The sequence below is a fragment of the Cyrtonyx montezumae genome, unplaced genomic scaffold, assembly GCF_038088225.1.
Source record: "Cyrtonyx montezumae isolate F1298 unplaced genomic scaffold, pur_monq_1.0 scaffold_2, whole genome shotgun sequence".
In the NCBI taxonomy this organism is placed as follows: Eukaryota; Metazoa; Chordata; class Aves; order Galliformes; family Odontophoridae; genus Cyrtonyx; species Cyrtonyx montezumae.
In genome coordinates this window covers 19,351,789-19,374,338 of record NW_027071936.1, presented here as the reverse complement: position 1 = coordinate 19,374,338, position 22,550 = coordinate 19,351,789, and the positions used below count along the sequence as shown (strand labels likewise).

Sequence of the window (22,550 nt, the reverse complement as noted above, 5' to 3'; positions counted from 1 at the left end):
GAGAACATGTAAACTAACATATAAGATGAGCGATGAATCCTTGTTGATAATCTTGATATAATTGGGAGATGTGGCTGTCAACCAAAATTTCTCACGGGAATTTACATGCCCTGTTGGATGAGGAGAGAAAACATCACAACCACAGAAGTAAAAGTCTGCAACAACCTAATGATTGTTTTGGAGTCCTCAGTGGGGGTGAGATAGTGCTGAGGCTGACAGGGACCAGGGAATCCAGGTTGCAGAAATGATCACAGCAAAGCCAGAGTCCCCCATCTGATAGGACACACTGTTCCATAAGAGGGACCTGATGCCGTCTTTGTGAGTCCCAGTGAACTCTGGATAGTTTTCAGACTAAAAACTTATTCATGACAGAGGGACATAATCAACCCTTTTCAGAAGGGTTGGCACCACAAGAGGCTGTGCAGTGGGATTTGTATATTTTCAAAGCTTTTCTATTCACTGTGTATAGAAGGTAACTTGTAACTAAGGATCTTCCTATTGCATGATGACCTTGCTGTGGAACACTACTTGTTCTTTTTTTTATGTAACTGGTGAAGTTTATTTTTCTTAATTCTCTCTGAAACATAGTAGGTCACATACAATATGTTCGTATGTTTTCTCAAAAAGTCTAGCATATAATATTGAGCCTGAATCGTCCAGCCAATATATAAAACAAAAAACTTTACTAGTTTTGTTGTAGGAGCTTTGAAAATACAAGCCACATAAAGGGATTATTTTTTTATCGACCTTTTTCCGTGTTGCCCTTTAAGATTCTCAAAACATTTAAGAGCCTATGCACTTCTGGCTAACAGAGGCTTTAAAATCAATAGTTTTTGAATGGAAAACTTGATTTAAATGGTTGATGAATGCGGTATTTGCTTCATTACAGAAAAATCCATTTTCCCTTTCGCAAGGTAGTGCTGACCTCCTTACCACTGAGGAGGAGGAAGCACCTGCCAGCACTTGACATCTTGAAAATTTTTCAAGTTATCACAGTTCCAAGTTATAGAAATATAATAATCTGTCATCTTTTCAAGCACACATAACTTCTCTAGTAGGACTTTTTCATTTCCTTTACCCTGCTGCCTTTTTCTTGCACTTAGATATTCATTATCTCTTTCTGTGTTCTTACTTGTTTTGAATGAATAGCAAAAAGGTACTGTATGGTTAATGAATATTGATGCTGAAGTGGCAGCTCATCATTCTCTTGTCTTCTGCTCTGAGACACCAATGCATTTTTCTTTTGTAAAATATTTTGTTAAATATTTTTAAAATATAAATAATTGTTTTTTTTCCCCCTTGGTATTTTTTTTAATAAATTAAAGCCTCCTTTACTTTGCCTCAGAATTAGAAGAAAATAACAAATATCAAATATATATTTTATTCCTTTCTGTGTCCATAAATACTGTCCAAGAATGGGGTTAATTTCATCTGCTGTTAAAATGCTGTCCTCTGCAGAATATAGTAAGTGGTCATTTATCAACGTACGTCAATACTAAGCAACAGATAAACCAGAGAATACACATTTTAAACCACAAAAGGAAAGCTAAGTAGAAGATGTGGTGATGGCTAGATAAGAAATTTAAGGAGGGAGCCCTCATACTGTCATACTAGTTAGTAAAAACTGTAGGAGAGAATCAATAAAGCCTTGATTTTGATACCTTGGCAGCTGTACAGCTTTCAGTATTACTCTTTAGCTCTCCACTTCCCCAGTTATAAGATACTCTGATTCAGAGAGGAGAAACTTCCATTGTTATGGGGACCATTCATTTTTCATGAGTCTCTTATCTAAATCTGGAGTAATCCAAAAAAGTGCCAGCTTTGGTCAGAAAATTGTAGTCCTTAGATGAGTGGCTCAGATCCTAGATACTCATTTGCCATTCAGAAGTACAGATACTTCAAGTAATGAATTAGTAAAAGTTAGACTTTAAAATGTGTTCTTCTGACCTCTGAAGAAAAGTCAGCTGTGGTTTGTCTACAAATAGCTAGTCATAAACTGACAGCAAAACCATGTGAAATAATCCTTGGATGCAAATAACTTGTTAAATGAAGCTTGACTCTCTGAACAAGCCTTCTCTTTTTTGTTTGTTGCTTTTGTGGATTGTTGTTTAGGTGGTGGGCTTTTTCTTTCTTTTCCCAGTGCTTTCCTCTCTATGAACTGTAAGCTGCTGCCAACATATCACTTGCCTATCTAGACAGGCATGATTCAGGGCTGCATGTGGTATCATAAGAATATGTATTTTCTGTGAGTAAGATGAATTTTGTAGGGCACTTCAGTTCAGGTTCTCCGAAGTAGTTTTGTAGCCATGCTTAATCACATCCAGCACTTTCTTGAGATGCCTCGGCGTTTTACATGGTTTTATAACTATGCAGCAGAAAAGAAAGGTTAAGAAACAGAGTTGAAAATTTGTGTAACGTATCATACTTCACTGGCTTTTTCTTTTTTTTTTTCTTTTTTTTTTATGGTCTATAAAATCAGTGTGCAATTCAGAAATACCTTATAATATATGCTTAATTGCTGGGTTGTTGGTTTTTGTTTTGTTTTAGATACAAGGGAGAAAAAGGATTTCTGGGGAAAAGGGCATTTCTTCTGGCTCGGTTCAATAATAAATGTGACAAATATTTTATCTATCAATTAACTGTTATACATTGGATTAGCTATGTTGTGAATATTTCCTATAATGATGTGTGTACATCATAAGTATGTGATGCAGCACATTATTTTGTAAATTATTAATAGATCTAGTAACATAATTGCTAATTTTGATGTAAATACTTGGGGTATTTGTTTTATTATCTTTTGGAGAGGTGTTGGGAAAAGAGCATTGGAGGTAGAGAAGAAGTATAGTGAAAGAGAAAAAATTCAGGAGGAAAGCTACTTGAAAAATGGATTTCATGTTTGGGCTATTATGTCATTATGGAATTGTGTGAGTGGTGTTGATATTTCATATTTGTATTTCAAGTTTTGGATTTAATTAAAGGTCCGTGTAAGAACTTCTACTACTTTAGAACATGAGAAGGAAATGTTGAAACTACTGCATTTTCTCATGCCCATTTCCCAGAAAGGAAGAAGTATAGTTAATGCCCTGTTCTTAGCAGGACAGAAAACTAGTGATGATTTTGGGAGGTGATGTGATGTTGAACAGGTATGTGGCAACAGGGTGAATGTACCTCAGATATGATGAAGAAAATGTGAGTTGATAAGATTGTTACCTGCTAAGGATAATTGCTGAAGCCCAGCAATAAGCATTTCTAACAAATTGGACAAATTGTTTGTTTGAAAAAGCGCACCTGTTTAAGCTATCTAGTTCATCTTTTTAGCAGCAAGAGTTGTTTTTCATTTCCAATATACAAACAACGGAAGTCACAGATCAATACTGCAAACAAGTGTTTATTGGTTAGTGATTACCAGTCATCAGTGTGTGAATTTATGCAACAAAATGTGCATCAATTTGAAGAAAGTAGTAAGAAACAAACATTTAAATAAACTGCAACAATATGTAGGTTGCTCCAAAAGTAATGCCCCCCATTTATTTCCATGGAAACTACAACATATACAAAGAGCACAATAATACTACTCAGCAGAGCAAATTTTCTACTACAGAACAGTATTTTTCAGCATAGTCACCACCATTAGCTGTGCACTTCCACTAGCAATGAAGAAGAGCTTGTATGCAGTGCTTATAAAAATCAGCACCAGCTGAGGTGACCACTCTTCGACAGCTGCTGTGATGGAGTTCATAAGTTCATAAGTTCATTAGGTTGGAAAGGACCTATAAGATCATCTAGTCCAACCATCCTCCTATCACTATCTCTACCCAACTATTAAATTAAGTCCTTTAGCACCTCATCTAAACGCTTCTTGAACAGCGCTAGGGATGGTGCCTCACCCACCTCCCTAGGCAGGCCATCCCAGTGCCTGACCACTCTTTCAGAAAAGAAATGCTTCCTCAGGTAAGACTTCTTCCTCAGGTAAGAAATGCTTCCTCAGGTAAGAGTTGTAGCTAGGAAAACTTTGCCCACACAGTCAGTCATTCTTTCTTCGATCCAATCAGGTGGAAGTTATAAGACTATTTGGTAGTACAAATTCTCAACTACCAAATGCTAATTTTCAGCATAGTCACCACTGGTCACCCTGTGTTTTTGCCTGAGTTGAAGAAGAGCTGCACAGTGCTCTCATATAAATCTGCACCAGCAGAGGTGACCCACTATTGCTGTCACCACTGCTAAAATGCACCACTCACCACCTCACTGTGCTCACATCCTCTCAGTGGTCTTCATAGACGTTCAGAAAGCATTGATGAATGCTGATGGGTTCAAGTTTTTCTTAATGGACAAATTTAGTGACATACTTTTGCTCCACCCACACTTTCATGTCAGACACCATTCCGTCAGACTGTCCCTCTGCTGCCATCTGTCACATGGCAACAAAATGTAATGGGATATTGGTGGGAAAGTGCTGTACTGTCCTCCCACCAACATCCACCTCTGAGGTCATGGGACAACATACTAAAATAGCAGACATTACTTTGAGAGCAGCCTTTGTAAATACGGACCTGTCTTCTAGAATAACGTGTAAATATTGTGAAAGGTTAACTCCAAAGTTGAAAAAGCATCAGCCTCATCCCGAAGAGAGAAAAAAATGTTTCTTCCAAGATCAGATATTTCACTGCCTCTTGAAAGCAGAAGGCTGATCAATATGATGCTTCTGTAAGTGAGATGTTTTCAATGACTGCAGGAGTATTGCATTATAGCTCTGCTGGTGATACAAGCCCCCACTCCAGGCCTCTAAGTAGTGCTTCTGTGTCTGCTTAATTCAGAAGCAACCTGTGTTCATCTTGGATGCATAGAAAGTGGAGAGGATCAATCTGTGACCTCACCTGGCATTTCAGATTTTAATCTAGTTGTGGGTTTGTGTTTTTTTTTCCAGCCTAAATGTTTGCAAAAAGGTTGTGTCAGTTTGTTTCCCCAAATGATGAATAATGTAGAATTTGAGCATAAAAGACAGGGCAGCAGCAGAGTGTTGTCAATTCTTTACAACACTTGTACATAAACAAGCGAGCATCACTTGAACATGGTTATCACATTCAGATGCATTTCGTTCAATCTTTATAACAGACTAGCTGCTGAAAAAAGAAAATGAATTGATAAAAAACCCAGTGAGCTGTAAGATTGTAACTACAATTCCATTTTTCTTTATATTGCTTTCACACAAGGCTCAACTTGATGAGCCAGCTGCTTAATTACTTGCAATCCAGAGTTGATATGTGTTGATAGACAAGTTCTTAGGCAAAGGTTTGTTTAGATCTGATAGCACTGACTCCATTGGGTTGTAGTAGCTTTTGACTCTGGCTCCGGCTTCCAGGAGTAACTGTGTGCAGCCACAGGGCATAGAGATAGTGCCCGGACACAGCTCTGGGCCTTCGGCCTCACACAAGCTTCATGCAGACTTCACTAAGCCATCCTCAATTTTGAAGCTGATGGTGGCAGTTCGTCCAAGCCCTTTTTAGTATATCAATCTTAACAGTTCTGTTTCTTTCAAGTCTGGCGGGCGAGAAGATGCTCTCCTAACCAAGTCACAATTTGTTTGCTAGTAAGCTTTGATACAAAGCTTACTAACAAAGATTGCAAATCTTTGCCATATTTTAAGGTCTGCATATGTGGTAATCAAGCTGTCCCAGACCTGTGCAGTTCTGCTAAATCCATTCATTTGATAGTGCATCACTAGGAGGTCACAGAGCTTGGCAGGTTGGATGATACCATTCTGTACCCAAGATGAGACATAGATACATGGATATTTCTTGCCTTCACTTACCGCTTGAAAAAAAGTTTGCTGGGGATATGTAAAGTTTATGACTTAGGTTCTTTTTTTAATAAGCCACAACCCATAGGCTAGTTTTTCAGTGTCAGCATTTGAAATCATGAGTCTTTTGCATGTTAAGATCTTTTGTGCTTCTGAGCATTTTCAAGCCATCATCACTGGACTCCCAAGGCTGATAGTTGCTTTTTAGGGGAAGATCATTAATACCCTTCATCACTTTATTCTTATTCCTCACATTTAAGCCTTTGGATAAACACATATTTGTTATATAGAACATGGTGGAAATAGCAGACTTTGACATATTATTGCAGATTTTATTTGGGAGACAGCAGGGTTGAGAAGGTGGGAACAAGCTTGGGGCTAAGGCCAGGGAGCCCAGAGGATGAAGGTGCTATGGGGATTAAAGGTGTGTCAGGATGTAGACATAGTGGAACCTAAAACACAGCCTTTCTCTTTCGGGAGCAAAAAAAGAAGCAACATAGTGAACTACTGTTACAATTGTGTACAAATTCTAATATTTGAGGTAGAAAAGACTGGTTCTGTTAGCTCTCTTGTCATGTTTGTCTATTATTATTAAAATCTGTCTACCTCATTTCCCTTTTCCTTTGTTCCACTTTGTGTCTTTATCCTGGAAAACCCTGTATTCTTAGATACCTTGGTTAAAAAAATAAATATTTTTAATTTTTTAATATTTATTAATATGTGTGTGTATATATATATATTTGCTGTAGATCCCAAAGCAGGAAGACTTGTGTGTCCAGGGAAGTTACAGTGTTTTTGCTCGGTAGATATTTGTGTTATCTTTGCTTTGTTAGTTCTGAATCAGTGAATTCCCTGGGAACTTATATTCAGAAAGATTGTCAGGGAGCATTTTACCTGAGCTGATTCTAAATATTTGACAGTTCATATGAAGGGTGACTGAGAACAAGAAAAGAATACTAATTTTTTATCTCTTATTATTCTAACCTGTCAGGAAAATCAGGGGGATTTGCACAAGAAAACAACACTATAGATTCTGGAGAACTTGATATAGGCCGAAGAGCAATACAAGAAGTTCCCCCTGGGATTTTTTGGAGATCACAACTCTTCATTGATCAGCCACAATTTCTAAAATTCAATATATCCCTTCAGAAAGATGCATTGATTGGAGTATATGGCCGAAAAGGCTTACCACCTTCACATACTCAGGTAAGAGCTGCTTGAATGAGAAGTAGGATATGTTATTGAAAACTGTGACTTTGGATATTTTGTATCTTTTCTGTTTTGCTGAATTTTGGTTTTTCCATATTGATCTCATGTGATGTACAAAACATTTATAATACTGTAAGTGATGGGATCTAAAATGTGCCATCGGGGAGAAGGGAAGATTCTTATTTAGGAGCAGTCTGGATGCAGTGAGCAGTGATGATGCTTTAGGTATGGAGTTGTTTGGTGCAGAATTTATATGTACTTTTAAAGATATGTTTACATATGTTTAAAAACCTCAGCAAACTAATACAGATTCCTGTGCCCATACACATGCTCATATGCGCCTAGCAGTTGGAACGTTTCTCCAATTTCCAAGCAAGAAGAAAAGAAAGAAGCTTCAGTTTATTCTGTAAGCAAATGCTACAGTGTTTGCAGCTTGGTGTCTCACTAAATAAATATGTAAAAGAAAAGGTTTGTGCTAGGTGCCTATGAAGATACAGTGAACTGGGGTTGTGTGTCAGTTTTCACTAGATGTCTGAAGTATCTTAAAACTTTGTTCTTGTGTGCCCAGAAGGATTTAGTCTGCTCACCCCTCAAAAGGTTTGTGAAGAGACTTTTTATTGCACGTTATTATGCTCTTGCCTAGTGACAAAGAAACACTTTTTATCCATAGTCATAGGAGAGCTGAAGCCTAAAAGAATGAACAGTCTTCTGGATTGGCAGGAGAAAGGGAGAAGCATTGTCTGAAGTGGCATTTTAGAATCAATTGTATTCAGATTTTGTTTTTAAGACCTTCCAAGTTCGGATTTCTTTCAGCTCAGCATTAGTCCAAGTGCTGGCTCTGAACCATTGTTACACTTGAAAAGAGAACTGAGCTCATGCACTTATACACCATTTATGGAATTATGTAATATCTTACTGTTAGGTTTTTGTTTTGTTTTGTTTTTTTGAAAGTTCATAAGATTGCCTATAGGCAGAGTTGAAATGAAGCCTGACTGATTATGGTATATACACAGTCTCAACATTAAAGTCATAACTCTAAGATTTAAATTCTTTATTTAGTACTTACTTTTTATTTTGATTTACATACTGTTATACTTCCGAAATGTGTTTCATATTTTATTTAGGGGTGAGTTCTAAAAACATAGAAAGTAGAAATATTCCTAATTGTTTCACCTTTTTGGCAGGTACTGACTCATGTTGATATGAAATGTAGATGTGAACTGTGGAAGAAGAGTTAGGATCGGCAAAGAAGTCTCATGCAACTAAAATCACAGAATGTTACATTAGGCTTAGTTTTTAGTTTAGCTTCCGTTAAACAACAAACAATTTATTGAAGGCAGAAAAAGAACTTATGATTATTTAAAAATTTCATCCTCATAAAAAATGATTAAATGGATTTTCTTCAAAACTTCACATGTGAACACTTACCCTTAGGCTGACAACAAGCATGAGATAGTCTAGCTCAAAGAAAATTGATTCAGTAAATTATCAGCCATTGGTCACAAGGGTTTGGAATACAAATACCATCCTAGTAGTAACAATAATAGCAGGAGCTAGGGAAATAAATGTATGGCAAGGATGAATAAAATTGGAGAAGCTAATTGGGACTGTGCATTTAGAAGAAGGGTTATACAATTAGATATGTGTATCAGAAATGATCCTTTCTTTATTCCTTATCCTTACAGAAGATTGAAATTGAGATGCTCTATATCTAAAAGCTCTGAAAAATGAGATAACCAAATCTGTTTCCCATCATCTGTGTCACACAGACCCCTTTCCTTTTGGATTTCTAGTACACAAATGCTTATCCGTGTTCACCTATGGTTCAGTAGAAAGAATCACACACAAATCCTTCCAGTACCTCTTGTGTAGTTTCTTTTTTGGATCTTGGATTTGTTGTTCCCAGGATATAGGTGAAGTCCTATTGTTGTCTAGTATATATCTAGAGTATTTTTCACAAACTGTCTGTTTTACTCTCGATGTCTTGAAAAATTAGGCATGCTTACTTATCAGTGCCCTGATGAACTTGTAGGGCTGCTAAAGATTCCCTAGGGTGCGGGCTTGATCAGAATGTTTATATGGCCTGACCCCAGTCATGTCTGGTTTAGGGGCCTGAGATCAACTAAACTATGGATACACATGGTAAGGGGAGGGCTGAAATGTTTCTCAGCAGTTGAGGCTTTTTTGCAGCAAAGCGAAGTTCTAATCACCATCTCATGAAATGGAATATCGAGAGGGTTGCAAGCTTAAATCTGTTTGTTATTTTCTTATTTCCCTATTCCTCACAACTTGTACTAAAAATGCATTTAACTTACGGGCCAGACACAGCTATCAGCAGGAGACTACCAGCTAATTCTGGGCTTCATTGCATCCTTCCCTTAGGCGAGGGTGCTTATTTAGTTCCAAAGGTCATAGGAAAATGTTAGAAAAACACAGGAATGTCCGTGCTGGGTCTGATCAAAGGCCCCTCTAGCCCACACTGGCTATTAGCAGATCTATAGAGCAGATGACAGATTTGTGGTTATTCTTCCTAGAATACAGTCCTGGCCTCCTGCACCTTAAGGCTGAATGACTTCCTGAGTCAGAGGTGCAGTCTTTATGTTTTATAACCTTTGAAATACTTTTTTCCTCATCGCCTTTGAACCCGTGGAAGCTTTTAGCATGTGTGACATTTGCATCAAGGAGTTAGCAGCTTAACTATACATCTCACACGATACCCTCAGAGGCAGCCACCTGGTAGCTGTACTCTGACACCCAGTCACTAGTGTTTTGGAAGAGACAGAGAAGATTTTCTCGCTGATTTCTTTTCAGTGCCACTCAGAATTTGTAAATCTGTAGTGTCCTGGAGGAGCTGTAATTTTCCAGCCAATTTCATCATTACTTTGTACAAAAGCTGTTTCAGCCCTCTGATCATCTTTTTCAGTTTGGGAACGTCCTCCAGTTTTACTGCAGCCTGTAGAGATGGGAGAACAGCATAGAATATAGCAGCTTTGAGCTGCTGTGGTTTTGTATGGTATCGCAGTGATGTCTCCTGTTTGGTTTGTTGTTGTTGTTGTTTTTTAATATATATTTTGTTGTAGAACTGATGTATCTATATAACTGTCTACTGTAACTCTGTGATCTCATTCCAGAATGATATAACTTGGCACAGAGCCCATCTCTAGATGTGTAAAGCTAGGGTTGTTCCATGAGGACTTTGTAAAGTAAGGTCTTACCCATATATATATCACATTACGTTTACATCTCTTAAATGCTATCTGCCCTTATCTTCTAGTCACTGAGTGACAAGTGCTAATAGCAAAACTTATGCAAATGTGCAACTGCTGCCTGTTCCTCAAACGTCAGTGTTTCATATTTCAGATCTTTTGTTAAATAATTGAGAACCTGTCCTCTGCCAGCATTCATAAAATTTCCGTACCAGCTGTCCCCCTCTTTGCTCATTTGCCTATGATACCCTGCATGTATAACCACATGCCTCTGTCTTCCTTAGCTTGCTCCTCAAAGCATAGGTCTTTCTTTGAAAATCTGCCTCCTTCCCATAAGCAAACCTTGCATTTGACATTGGTCAACTTCTTCCCTGCTTCTGCTTCCTAGACCCTTCATCTATTTGTCTTTGCTATATCCAGTAAAAGGAAACTGGAGTCCTTCTTTCCATAGCTGTACAACCATTGATACAAATTGTCCTATCACTGCAACAGTTGTAATGAGAGAATGAAAGAAATGAGCTTGAGATTTCACTAGGTCTTTTAGTCCACACCTGTCTTGGAACAGGTTGAACTAAATCTAAACCATTTGTATCAGTTGTTTATTATTTCACCATAACATAGTAACACATTGCAACAAATGCAAACCTCCTTTCCCATAATCCAATATAATAGGGATAGGACATGAAAAATGTTTTGATTTACTGTTATCAGGACAGAATTTTTGGTTGTGTTTCTATATTCTCCTAAAGTACCTAAATCAGTCTCAAGCACAGCCTCTGTGTGTGTCATAGACCAGTATAAGATGCATAGTTCTGTTCTTTCTGGGGAATCATAAATAAATCAACCAGAAATAATTGACAGTGACTGTCCATTCAAAACCCAATCAATGTGAACCTGAAAGTCTTTGTGACACTTTCTAAAAATGTCAGTTTCATTGCAGCCAGAGAATCAATATGTTTATTTAAAGAGACTTCAAGAATAAAAAAAAAAAAAAAAAAGACTTTGGTTTAAAGCAAAAGCTGAGTGGAGTACTAGGGCAAATTAGCATATTTAGAATTTATATAAAGTTAATTAGTTTACCCTCACAGGAGAAAAATAAAATTAGTATGTTTTTTACTTCAGAAGATAATAGTTTTTCCAGTCTTTTTGTGTTACTCTGTTCTACGTATAAATGTGTGCCTATATATATATATATATATGTATGATATGTATATATGCATATAAACATATATATGTAAGAGCCATCCTTTAAAGTAGATAAGGTCAGTTGTTGTTTGCTGAGAGGCAAACTGAATAGTAAATTCCCCTCTGTACAGCTTTCAAAATATAGCCTAAAACAGTGCTCTGATAATGACATATGCCCTTATTACGTTGCAGATACAAAATGTCTAATTGTACCATTCTTGTCAGCCATTAGTGTACTCTTTGTGTTCAATCAAGTAGTATGATCACTTGCTCCTGTAACAAAAACATAGGTTTATCTGCAATTTTCCTATTAGAAAATGACCCTCTGCAGTATACAAATTATAAGGTCACTCCTAACATCTATTAATGACTAGTTAAAACTGCCTGGGCTTTCTATTTTTAAAAGTATTAGTGAATAGCTTGAGCAAGAAGAAGTATTCTTGAGTCTGGTGAGAGGAAAAGACAAAATTGCTTTTCTCTCTCACACATAATAATATAAATATTTAATTCTCTGACAAATGAGAATGTTGACTGGTTTTGAATAATTGGTGCTCTCCCAAAACGATTGCATTCATTTTCATGTGGTGTAGCGCACAGAAAGTGACAATGCAGTGAGGTACTGGCTCCTACACATACTAATCGTATTAATGTTCTGCTTGGTCAGATAGAGCTGGGAAAATGTTTCAGACGCTGATCGTGGCATAGTAACTATGCGTGTTTTTCACATCCTGTATGGTTGGGAGGCTATTCAGTTTACTGTGGAAGAACATCTTTACAATACTGGTGAATTTTGACCTGCAAGTCTGCAATTTTGAGATGAGAACATAAGTACTTAAGCTCTGTGCCTGGGACAAAGGCTATCGCGTTTTCTTTTGTCTGGTGAGCAGGTTCTGAAGGTCACAAGTCAAGATGTAGAAGTCCTGGTAACCCAGTCACCTAGCTTAGGTGAATCATTGATTGTGTCCAGGGCCCATTGAAGTAAAGGCCAGCATACATGTAATTGCATTTGAGAGGTCTGAAACACATGGGAAGATTGAAGGTTTATGTGTAACAGTTTCCCTCCTGCCATAAACACGTATCAAAGCAAAACTGTATGCGGGCACAGCAGGGCCAGCAGACTCTCCACCACAAGCATCAGTGCCCTTTAACTTTCCTCCGTGTTTAGTTTTGTTGGGTACACATTGATCTTTCTATGTTAAATGTGCAAAAGGCATCCTTTAGGCTAGGAGTCTCAGGCAGCATAAACCACTATAGAGCAGATGCAATGTCCCAGGTGCTATTAGCAGTAGTTAAAGATGCATGAAATCCTAGGTTAAGAGTTTACTTGTTGTATCAGCTCAGGTACTATATTTTCAAAGCCCTATTGATGGTTGTTAGCAAAACAGCATTCTTCCTCTGTTGATCTGGTATCCTCCTTTTTTTGTCATTTTGTCATTTTCACCAGTTGTAATGTTTTGTGCTTTCATTTCCCCCTTTTGGGCTTCTACTGGAGGGAATGGAAGTAAAGCTCTTTCTCTTCATCCCTCTCATCTGTGCAATGTCTGAAATGAGGATTGAGCAGACAATTTAATCCTTAACCTGAAAACAAATAAAAAGCCACATAGATGGTTGATGTTGGATATTTGATGGTTGATGTTGGATATTTTTATTAACCCAAGTGCAAATAACATACTTTGAAAGTTTGCTCTCACCTGTTAGTCAGCTGACAGTCATGACTACAGATTTATTTCAGCTGATGTTTTGATAGACCTGCTGTGAGAAATGGGCTCATCCTTCTTGTGCTCCTGTCCCTAAAAAGCCATTGCTGTAAGCCTGAGCACCGCTGTATGTCATACTCCCTTCTGTTCCCTGCAGTACGACTTTGTGGAGCTCCTGGATGGCAGCCGACTGATCGCACGGGAGCAGCACACACTGCTCGAGGTGGAGCGAGCGGGTCGGCAGGCGAGGTCCGTCAGCCTCCACGAAGCGGGTTTTATCCAGTATTTGGATTCTGGCATCTGGCATCTGGCCTTCTATAACGACGGGAAAAATGCAGAGCAGGTGTCATTTAATACCATTATTATAGGTAAGGGTTGTCTTCAAAGATCTTGTCAAAAAATACACTCCGATTGTGTTGTTGGGGTTTTTTTTTAGGATTCATGGAATGTCTTGGATTGGAAGGGACCTCAAAGATCGTCTACTTCCAAGCCCCTGCCATGGGCTGGGTGCCCTCCACCAGCTCAGGCTGCCGGGGCCTATCCAACCTGGCCTGGGGCACCCACAGCTCTGGGCAGCAATGCCCTCACCGTCCTCTGAGTAAAGAATTTCCTCCTCACATCTAACCTAAATCTCCCCTCTTTTACTTCAAAACCATTCCCCCTTGTTCTTTAACCACTGGCTCACGTAAAAAGTCAGTCTCTTTCCTGTTTATAAGTTTCCTTTGGGTTCTGGAAGGCTGCAGTGAGGTTTCCCCAGTGCCTTCTTTCCTCCAGACCAAACAAGCCCAGAAAATCCATAGTCCAATGACCCTTTCTTCACAGATTTTTAACTCAGAGTGTTTCTTTTTCTACTCAGAAAACATGTGCAGAAAATATACTGTAATTAGTTGGTCTAAGGCACAAGGCACATAGATTGTTGCGAAGCTGAGCTGAAAGGAGTACTCCATCTTGAAGTGTTTGCTAAGCAGCACGGTGCTATATTTTGAGTGTAGAGCTCATATTGTTTTACCATTATAATTTGAGCCTTTCCATTGGAACGTGAAGTCCTGAGATATTACAGGCATAGCTATAGAAAATAACGGCTCTGCATGCTCTTGAAACAAAGCAGCCATAAACACTGCACGGGGAGCCTGGGCGTGCTGTCAGTCAGTGGTTGCGTGGTGGGTTCTGGGGGCCGGTGAGTGATCCCGCTTCTTTTCCTGCAGAGTCTGTGGTGGAGTGTCCCCGGAATTGCCATGGTAACGGAGAGTGTGTTTCAGGATCCTGCCATTGTTTTGCTGGCTTTCTGGGCCCCGACTGCTCGAGAGGTACATCAGCCCCATCCTTATTCTCAAGTCAGCCTAAGCAAGCATGAAAACAAATACATTAGGAAAGAAATTGCCATGTGACCGACTTCATAGATGTTCTTGTTTATAAAGCATTGATGAAAACCTTGATTTGAATTTTTCCGTGGTGCTTTATTTCACAGCGGCCTGCCCGGTGCTGTGCAGCGGCAATGGGCAGTACTCCAAAGGCCGCTGCCTCTGTTACAGTGGCTGGAAGGGCACCGAGTGCGACGTGCCGGCAACACAGTGCATCGATCCCCAGTGCGGGGGCCGTGGCATCTGCATCATGGGCTCATGTGCCTGCAACTCTGGGTTCAAAGGAGAGAACTGTGAAGAAGGTAAAGGAGCAAATATTTACCTCGGCACCTGCTGCTGTTAGTCAGGTTTCCAGCTAGCACATCTTGTTCTAGGTCTAGATCATTTGCACTAGTACCAAAGGGGGGGAAAAAAAGTCTGTTTTTCATTGAGTCATATACTCTGGAAGATGTTTGTTGTGTAGTGTTTCTTCAGAACTCACTTAAGAATACTAAAGTTTGGTAAAAACTAGTACTGCTACAGAATTATTATACTTCACTTATTCTTAAGTAATCAATGCACAATTCCCAACAATACATTATATCTTTTTACTTCCTAGTTTGTACTTTCTTTGGCTAAGAGTAAAGCACCCAAAAAATAGATGCCTGAGTACATGAAGACTGGCTGAATTGTTGAAGTCTAGAATAAATCATTAATGTATTGCATCTGTTAGCAATCTTTTCCACCAACCACATTGTGGAAAATGCTGATTCCAATGCATCACAGTGAAAAATGGCACATCAGTTTTGTATTCCAGAGATGTGCATAATAATATTCTTTCTTGTGTGCTGCAAAATGCAGTTCTTCATTTTCTATTCTATTTTTTTTTTTAGGGAGTAAAAAGCGCCATTTTCTTCCTCAATGAAATTGATTTTATTGATCTCCACGTACAAAGTAATGCAATTAAGTCCCTGGAATTAAATTTTCAGACCATTGACCCTACAAGTGTAACATTTTATTGAGTCAAATTGCTAAATTAAATCTCGTCATCTAAAGAACATTAAAGTGAATTAAGAAGGATAGAGAGTATGCAACTCATTTATTTCTGAAACAAGTTGAGGGTCCTGTACAGCTGTCAGAACTCCATAGTGTGTTCTGGATTGGGTCAGCTGATACCAAGCAAGTAATCCAACAGTTGTCACGTGGTGATAAGGCAAAACAGAGATCAGTAGCCTGAGACCTTGGGCCAATCTTGTTGGAATTCAGAAAAATTAGCGAATTTTAAAGGTTCTCTGTTAACTTGATGGCAGCCTGTAAATGTCTTGAAGACAGTTACGTCCACACACATTTCACTATACCAGAAAATGGTGTGGAAGTGGTTTGTTTTTATGAAGAAAATTGCATGTATCCTGACAGAAATTGGCTAGGACTGGTAGTCAGAAATGAGATAAATGGTCCTTTGCCTTTTAGCTAGAGGAGGGAGGCGGGCACCAAGCTATTTTGGTCCACCATTCTTTTCCCTCGCTCATTGCAGTGAAATGAAGGTGAATTTCTCTGCTTCAATTTACTTCAAGAACGCAGTGCTGCACATTTTGCCAGGTCGTGAAGTTCAGATTAAGCCCAACAGTGCCACAAGCACCAAGAGGTGACTACTGTTGTTGGAAACAACATTTTTAAGCTGATCTTTCTCTTCACCGTGCAGCGGATTGCTTGGACCCAGCCTGTTCCAGCCACGGTGTGTGCATCCATGGCGAGTGCCACTGCAACCCAGGTTGGGGGGGCAGCAACTGTGAAATCCTGAAGACGCTGTGCCCAGACCAGTGCTCTGGCCACGGCACCTACCTTCAAGAGAGTGGTACCTGCACCTGTGACCCCAACTGGACAGGTCCAGACTGTTCCAATGGTAAGGGTTAAGAGCACTCACACTTCGTAAAACGATGGTGTTTTGGATAGCACTATTTCAGTGATATTATTGTGTCAACATCTGTCCTGCCAGGCTAATGGAATCTTTTCAGATGACTGTAGCATGAACTGTGAGTTGATTCAAAGGTTCAGGATAGGTGATGAAGTATTTGAAAATCATTTCTTTTTTTTTCTGTTAGCCATTTTTGCTTGTTAGTTCACGTGCAAGTACAGAATCTTTTTGTACAATGTATGTATCTAAGTATCATCTTACTTAATAAGACTAGTTAGAAGCTATAGCAGTGAAATTATAGAGAGTTCCATTTTAAAAATCTCTAGCTAATTGAAGACATTTTTTATTCTTGAGATCTTCACTCAGATGTTCCACTTTGAAGGCAATGCAAATGCAAGAATGAATTCTTAACAGCTTTTGAGGAAAGGCACAGACTGCCAGGGCAGAAGGAGTTGGTAGAGGTGAAGAAGTAGAGGGAGCTTCTTGAAGTCTGAAACTACTCTTACTGTAACTATAATCCGAGTTCAGAAGCAGGAGAAAATGGCAGGATTTACTGTTGAGAGCATTATCTAAATTTTTATAAAGTGTAACAGCAGCCTCCTAACAAATACATGTTTTTAGAGTGTTGTTTGATAGTCACATATCAAGAGACTAAATCATTTCTAACTGTGAGACATATATTTGTCTTAAACTGTTCATCTAACTGATTTTGTTAATGAAAACTGAACACATGGACTAGCTGGGTTTGTGCCAGCTTATGAATAAATATAACATTTCCATGAGAAACTATCTTTTCAAAACAAATGTACTTCCTGACCAGGATCTGTGATACTCCATAATGTTTTATGCATATAAGGATGATAGGACAAAGCTCTAAATATTCAAGAAAAAGCGACAGAGAGAAGAAAATGTCTTCTGTTAAATTTGTTCAGAAGAAAACATTCTCTGAACGTTTCTTGTACTAAAAACGACTATTTGTGAGAGACCCTTTGTAGTTCTCAGGCAAAACATGGGTCCTCTATTTCTTGACAGTGTCCTCTGTGCTGTTTCTGATTATTGTTATGCGCCATCTTCTACTTAGGTTTCAAGGAGTGATCAGTAATTGTAATACATGCAGTATTTCTGATCTCGGATATTTCACAAGTGTCAAACTCACAAAAGAGCTTTGTGAAAGGACTGCTTTCTGAAGTTGTGCAAAATGACCTTCATACTGCTAAACTAAAAAAGTAAATCCTACCCATAAATGTTTTGTTAAGCTGATAGAAGAAAAAAAGGAATGAGTTATTTCCATCAGAGGAGTTTATAGGTTTTGAAATCAGCAGAGCTTTCCTCTATCTTCATCAGCAGTTTGTCCGTTAATTAGCCCTTCAATTCCACTTCAATTAAATTAACTCTAATTAATAAGTTCATTACAAAGATTGACGCACCTTGCTCAAAGCTAGTGTGCTAAAAGCTGATAAACACCTCTACTCTAATGAAAAATTGATTAGATTGAAGAGAAATAACCCTTTCTTTTTTGGAGCTGTGTTGACGTTTTGCAACTCTAAAATTAATCAAACCATCTTACATCTCTTAATCAAAAATTTAATTCAAAGTAGATATAAAATGTATAGGGAAAAAAAAGGGGGAGAGGGGAGGAGGGAGAGTTGCAGCTGTCTCTCTCCAGAAATATTCTTATGGAAAATGTCACAGCTCTTTGATACTCTGTTTAATGTTGCGCAGCGTTCGGAGAAAGAGTTATCCTCTGCTGGGGAAGAAAACCACTATTGAATAGAAAACTGGAAACCTTTCATGCGCTGAAAGCTGCTGAAAATAATTTCAGTCTTTTATTGCTAAACTGTTTGTTGTCTTTTACAAGAAAACAAAAACTAAATACGGTACTCTTATGAAGCAGTATGTGCTTACAAGCAGCTCTATGCCAAGGAACTGAAGAAGTCCCTCAGGCAATATTGTAGCTTCTCTTTTTATTCTCTTGTCTGCGTAGCAGAAGTAAAGTTTTTTGGAGTCTGACTAAATGAACTATAACTGTAAATGCGAAATCCGGCAGTCTAAATTATCGTCTCTTATTAGCTGAGACTTAACATGTGTTGTTTGGCCTCTGTCTACCTTTGGCTCTTAACATATTTTTCAATTATTCTATCAGTTACAAGATCCTGTTACCATACGTAAATGACAAGTTAAATTGCTGTATGTTGATTTATTTTTTTTAACAATCTATTATTTAAACCAGACCGTTCTTAGCTGTCACTGGTATAAATTTACTGAGAGTAAAAGAGAATCATCTTTTATATTTAACAGATGTGTCAGTATGTCAGCATAGTACTAATTTGTCTCAGTAAGGCTGACTCTTTATAATGAAAAAACGTGTCAGAAGTGGCACATTTTTACTTGGAAAGAAAACAGCGAGCAGGGTAGGGAAGGAAAACCTTGTTAAAATGATCTTTCATTAATGCTAGATTTTCACTCGCAACACACAATGACCTTAAATGTATGGTACGCTTAGTTGCTAGAAGTACGTTGTGTGTTGTAATTTCTAGGAGCTTTAAGTGTCATGTAGTCTTAGTTATGAAAGGCTACTCTTAGGATGTATGTGATCACAAAGAACGTAACTGAAAATTACTTAAAGCTAACAGAAGAGCTGTGTACACTCCAGCACCACTAAGTCTACTGGGATAACTAAGTAAGCGTTAACACGGAGGTAAAAACCCTGTACCCTGCCTTCTGTTGTGTCCTACCTGAAAACACCTTTCCCAGTAAATACCTTTGATTTAATTACCAAACGTTTTGCCCCATCTTACTCTTCACGTGTTGAATTAAAACGCCACGCTGCTAATTGACGCGTACGCTCTCTCTCCCATGTGCACTCTCTGCCTCTTCCTTCTCCCCCGTTCCCCTCTCAAATCTAGAAATCTGCTCAGTGGACTGCGGCACGCACGGCGTGTGCATGGGCGGGACGTGTCGCTGCGAGGACGGCTGGACGGGCACAGCCTGCAACCAGAGGGCCTGCCACCCCCGCTGCGCCGAGCACGGCACCTGCAAGGATGGGAAGTGCGAATGTAGCCAGGGCTGGAACGGAGAGCACTGTACCATTGGTAGGCTGGCTATGCTTTAATGTGTCTTTGGTGCAAAATTCAAAGAGCTGGCACTGCTGGCTGTGTCTGAAGAAGAAGTACGTCACTTTGAAGCTTTTTTTCTTCAAACAGAATATTTGCACTTGTCAGTCTGTGTAAAGGAATTGATATTTTAAGAAAGGAAATTGTTATATAATGGCTCATCAGGTCTTCATAGCTAGTTTGCTGTGAAATGAATTCCCTTTTCAGTCTCTTCCCTTGAGCTGCCTTTTTGCTGGTGGGGAGGTCGCATTTATTTTAAACTGTAAATACATTCTTTGATTTGCCTTTTTCTATTTTTATGCGATAGCTTAATAACTTTCAAAAATGAAGCTTCCATTTGTTTGGTTTTTTTAATTATTATTATTATTTGGAAAAGAAGCTCTAAAAAGTGAGTTTTACCTACACACAAAACCACCACTGCCTCCTTGTCATGTGTGATCTGACTGCCTAAAATCACATTCTTGTCAACATAATGCTCTATTTTAGAATTACTTCAACATAATAGCAGTTTCATGCAGTGGATTTAGAAGTCATCCTTATTGCAACTTCTGTGTTTTTGTAATCAAGTTAGTTCTAGTGTGTGAAACCTTTAGAAATTGCTATGCCTTTATTAATGGAGCTTTTCTTACTCAGTGATTTAAAGTATGTATGTCCTATGTGCAGTGCATCCTCTCCATTGCCCAGGGCATGATGGTGAGGCAGCTTGGGAGATTACACTTGTAGGTAAAGGAACTGAGAAAACAGAAGAAGGGGAGGAGGAATTGCCCAAAAGCATATCATTTTTAATTAGGTTTTGAATTGTGGTTGAGCTGAAAATTCCCCTTCTGCAGTAGGGTTCTTTGTGCAAGGTGCAGCAGGACTGTAATGCAAAAGGAGTGGGACCTATCTTGTCTCTGCTTAACCACATATAAGAACAACTGCATGACAACAGGTAGGAAGCGCAAACAAAGCACTTGGCTGTGGTCTAATTTTAATAGAATACTCATCTATCCATAGAGGCGTGGTGACCCTTGTACTAAGCTCAGCTAAGGCTGTCTCAGGAGTAACACCTGCTCTGCAGGTATTCAGGGGCACATCTCCAACCTGAGAACAGCACAGAGGATAAGTGCTTAGAGGTGAGTTAAAATGACAGTGAAAAGGTGGCCACAGGTCAGGCAAAGGCAAGCGTTAATGCTGAGTGATGTGGAAATCAGAAGATCATCTAAATAGTCCAGAAAGCTTCCAAGAAGAAAAAAAGAGTTTCAATGTTTGAAGAGATAGAGAAGTCAGTCAGAAGAAGTGGTGTGTGTAGCAGAATAGAGCAGTAAGTCTAATAGCAGTAGAGATAATGGATGTAAATAACAACGTGGTTTGCTTTTGCCACAAGCTGAAAAGAGGCTGGAGAAATTCAACTTCTGTTCATGTTTTGGAAGAAGTGTCACCAGGAGTGTGTGGGCTCACTCAGCTAAGTCATCAGTGGGACATGAGTGTCAAGATGAAAGACATGAGCTGCATTCCCTGCAGCTTGTGGCCCTGCCAGGGAGAGGCAGGGTGGCAGTGCTGTGTGTGGTGGTCACGGGAAACAGTGGTGTGAGCCTTGAGGACAGGGAAATGAGGGCTGGGTTAGCTGTATTGCTGGTATCCATATCATTGCACCACAAAGGGAAGGTAGGATTTCATTTCGTGGAAGGGAGTCAGGTGTGAAGTAGTAAGATTGATTTGTGTGCTGTTTATAAGAAAAATCGCAATTGATTTTTTTGTTTGTTTACTAATGAGATTGCCCAGACGTAGGAGGGAGGGGGAACCAAGATGCATCCGTGCAGGACCCTGGGGAGAATTGATGTGGTTAACATTTTTAAGGAGCTTCCAGAAAACATGCTGACAAAGTGAGCAGAGAGGTGGGGAGAGAACTTTTTAAACAATAAAATAAAGTAAATCTTTAGAAGGAGGATAAAGCCTTTCCCTTGACCGCTTTAACTTGCCAACAAGCAATTGCTCAGCAGATTGCTCTGCTGTTGGTCTCACTGACCTTGGCAGCTTTTCAAGGGTTGCAGTTATACACGGATGAACTGCTCTTGAACAATTTTTCCAACATATTAGGCACAAACTAGTTTTTCCTCAGTGCTGTCCAAGCAGGTCTGTCTTCCCACCTGTTTATTCTTCAGATGAGTGTTTACTTTATGGCTGCCACTGTAAAGATAGTTTGATTTGTTTATATTACCCTTACAGCCTCCAAGACAAGTAATGAGGTTCAGGCACTAGCCTGCTGTTAATATTTATTGTTCCTAGACCTGTTTTCTTGAGGACACCAGTCTTATTAAGAAACTGGGTCATTTTATTGTTCATTTCCAAGAGATGTTCCAACTTAGTGGAGTAAAAAGTGATGCTTCCTAAGCTTGGTAAAGTCCGTTTGCTTTTCTCTCATCTACCCTAGCTCCTCCTGTGCAATAAATTTCAAAATGCAAAGGACATCAGAATGTATTTCCATGCACAGCAGCTTTTTAATGTCGCCCTCTGATGTAATCCAAGCTTTTTTTTTTTTGTTACTGACAGCTCTCAACTTGGTAGCAGAATATTTACCTAACTTGTATGTGTGCAGGAAAGACTCCTGCTCTACTTTCAAATGCCTTAAATGATAATAACTGCATCTTTCTCATTTCTGACTCATTAACCATTTGAACTACAGTAGTGTGAAACATTTTAGAAATACAGATTTCTTTCTTTGATGCAGCTGCTAGCTGGATGTCACATGAAACACAATGGCCTGCATTTACAACTTCTTTGGGAAATGAATATACCGAAGAAGCTGTAAATTTTAAGGCCAGTGCACTTCATTCAGTCTTTGGGAAAGCCCACCATATCTCTAGCTGGTTGCACAGAATGGGGTACATACATAAGCATTAATTACAAAGACACTAAGTGAAATGCGTACTGAATCTTATAAGTCCCCAGTTCATTTTGATTGAAAAGATTGTGGCCTTGGGTTTTTTGTTTATTTGTTTATTTGTTTTGTGAAGCATGAATGGCATTTAAAATGTTCTGCAATTCACAGTTTTTATAGACTTCTTACTGTCCAATCTCATTTTCAGTTATCCCCAATGTT

General features: G+C 38.9%; 1 protein-coding gene across 4 annotated transcripts in view; it reads left to right on the top strand.

Moving 5' to 3' along the window:
* The window catches only part of TENM3 (teneurin transmembrane protein 3), a 304,193-nt gene that overhangs the window by 212,577 nt on the left and 69,066 nt on the right, over positions 1 to 22,550 (top strand). For all 4 annotated transcript variants that reach the window (XM_065736567.1, XM_065736566.1, XM_065736565.1 and 1 more), the window contains 6 exons: positions 6,795 to 7,009; positions 13,258 to 13,468; positions 14,306 to 14,407; positions 14,569 to 14,763; positions 16,143 to 16,343; positions 19,262 to 19,447. In XM_065736567.1, coding sequence (XP_065592639.1) covers positions 6,795 to 7,009; positions 13,258 to 13,468; positions 14,306 to 14,407; positions 14,569 to 14,763; positions 16,143 to 16,343; positions 19,262 to 19,447 — 1,110 coding nt within the window. The remainder of the gene's footprint in view (positions 1 to 6,794; positions 7,010 to 13,257; positions 13,469 to 14,305; positions 14,408 to 14,568; positions 14,764 to 16,142; positions 16,344 to 19,261; positions 19,448 to 22,550) is intronic.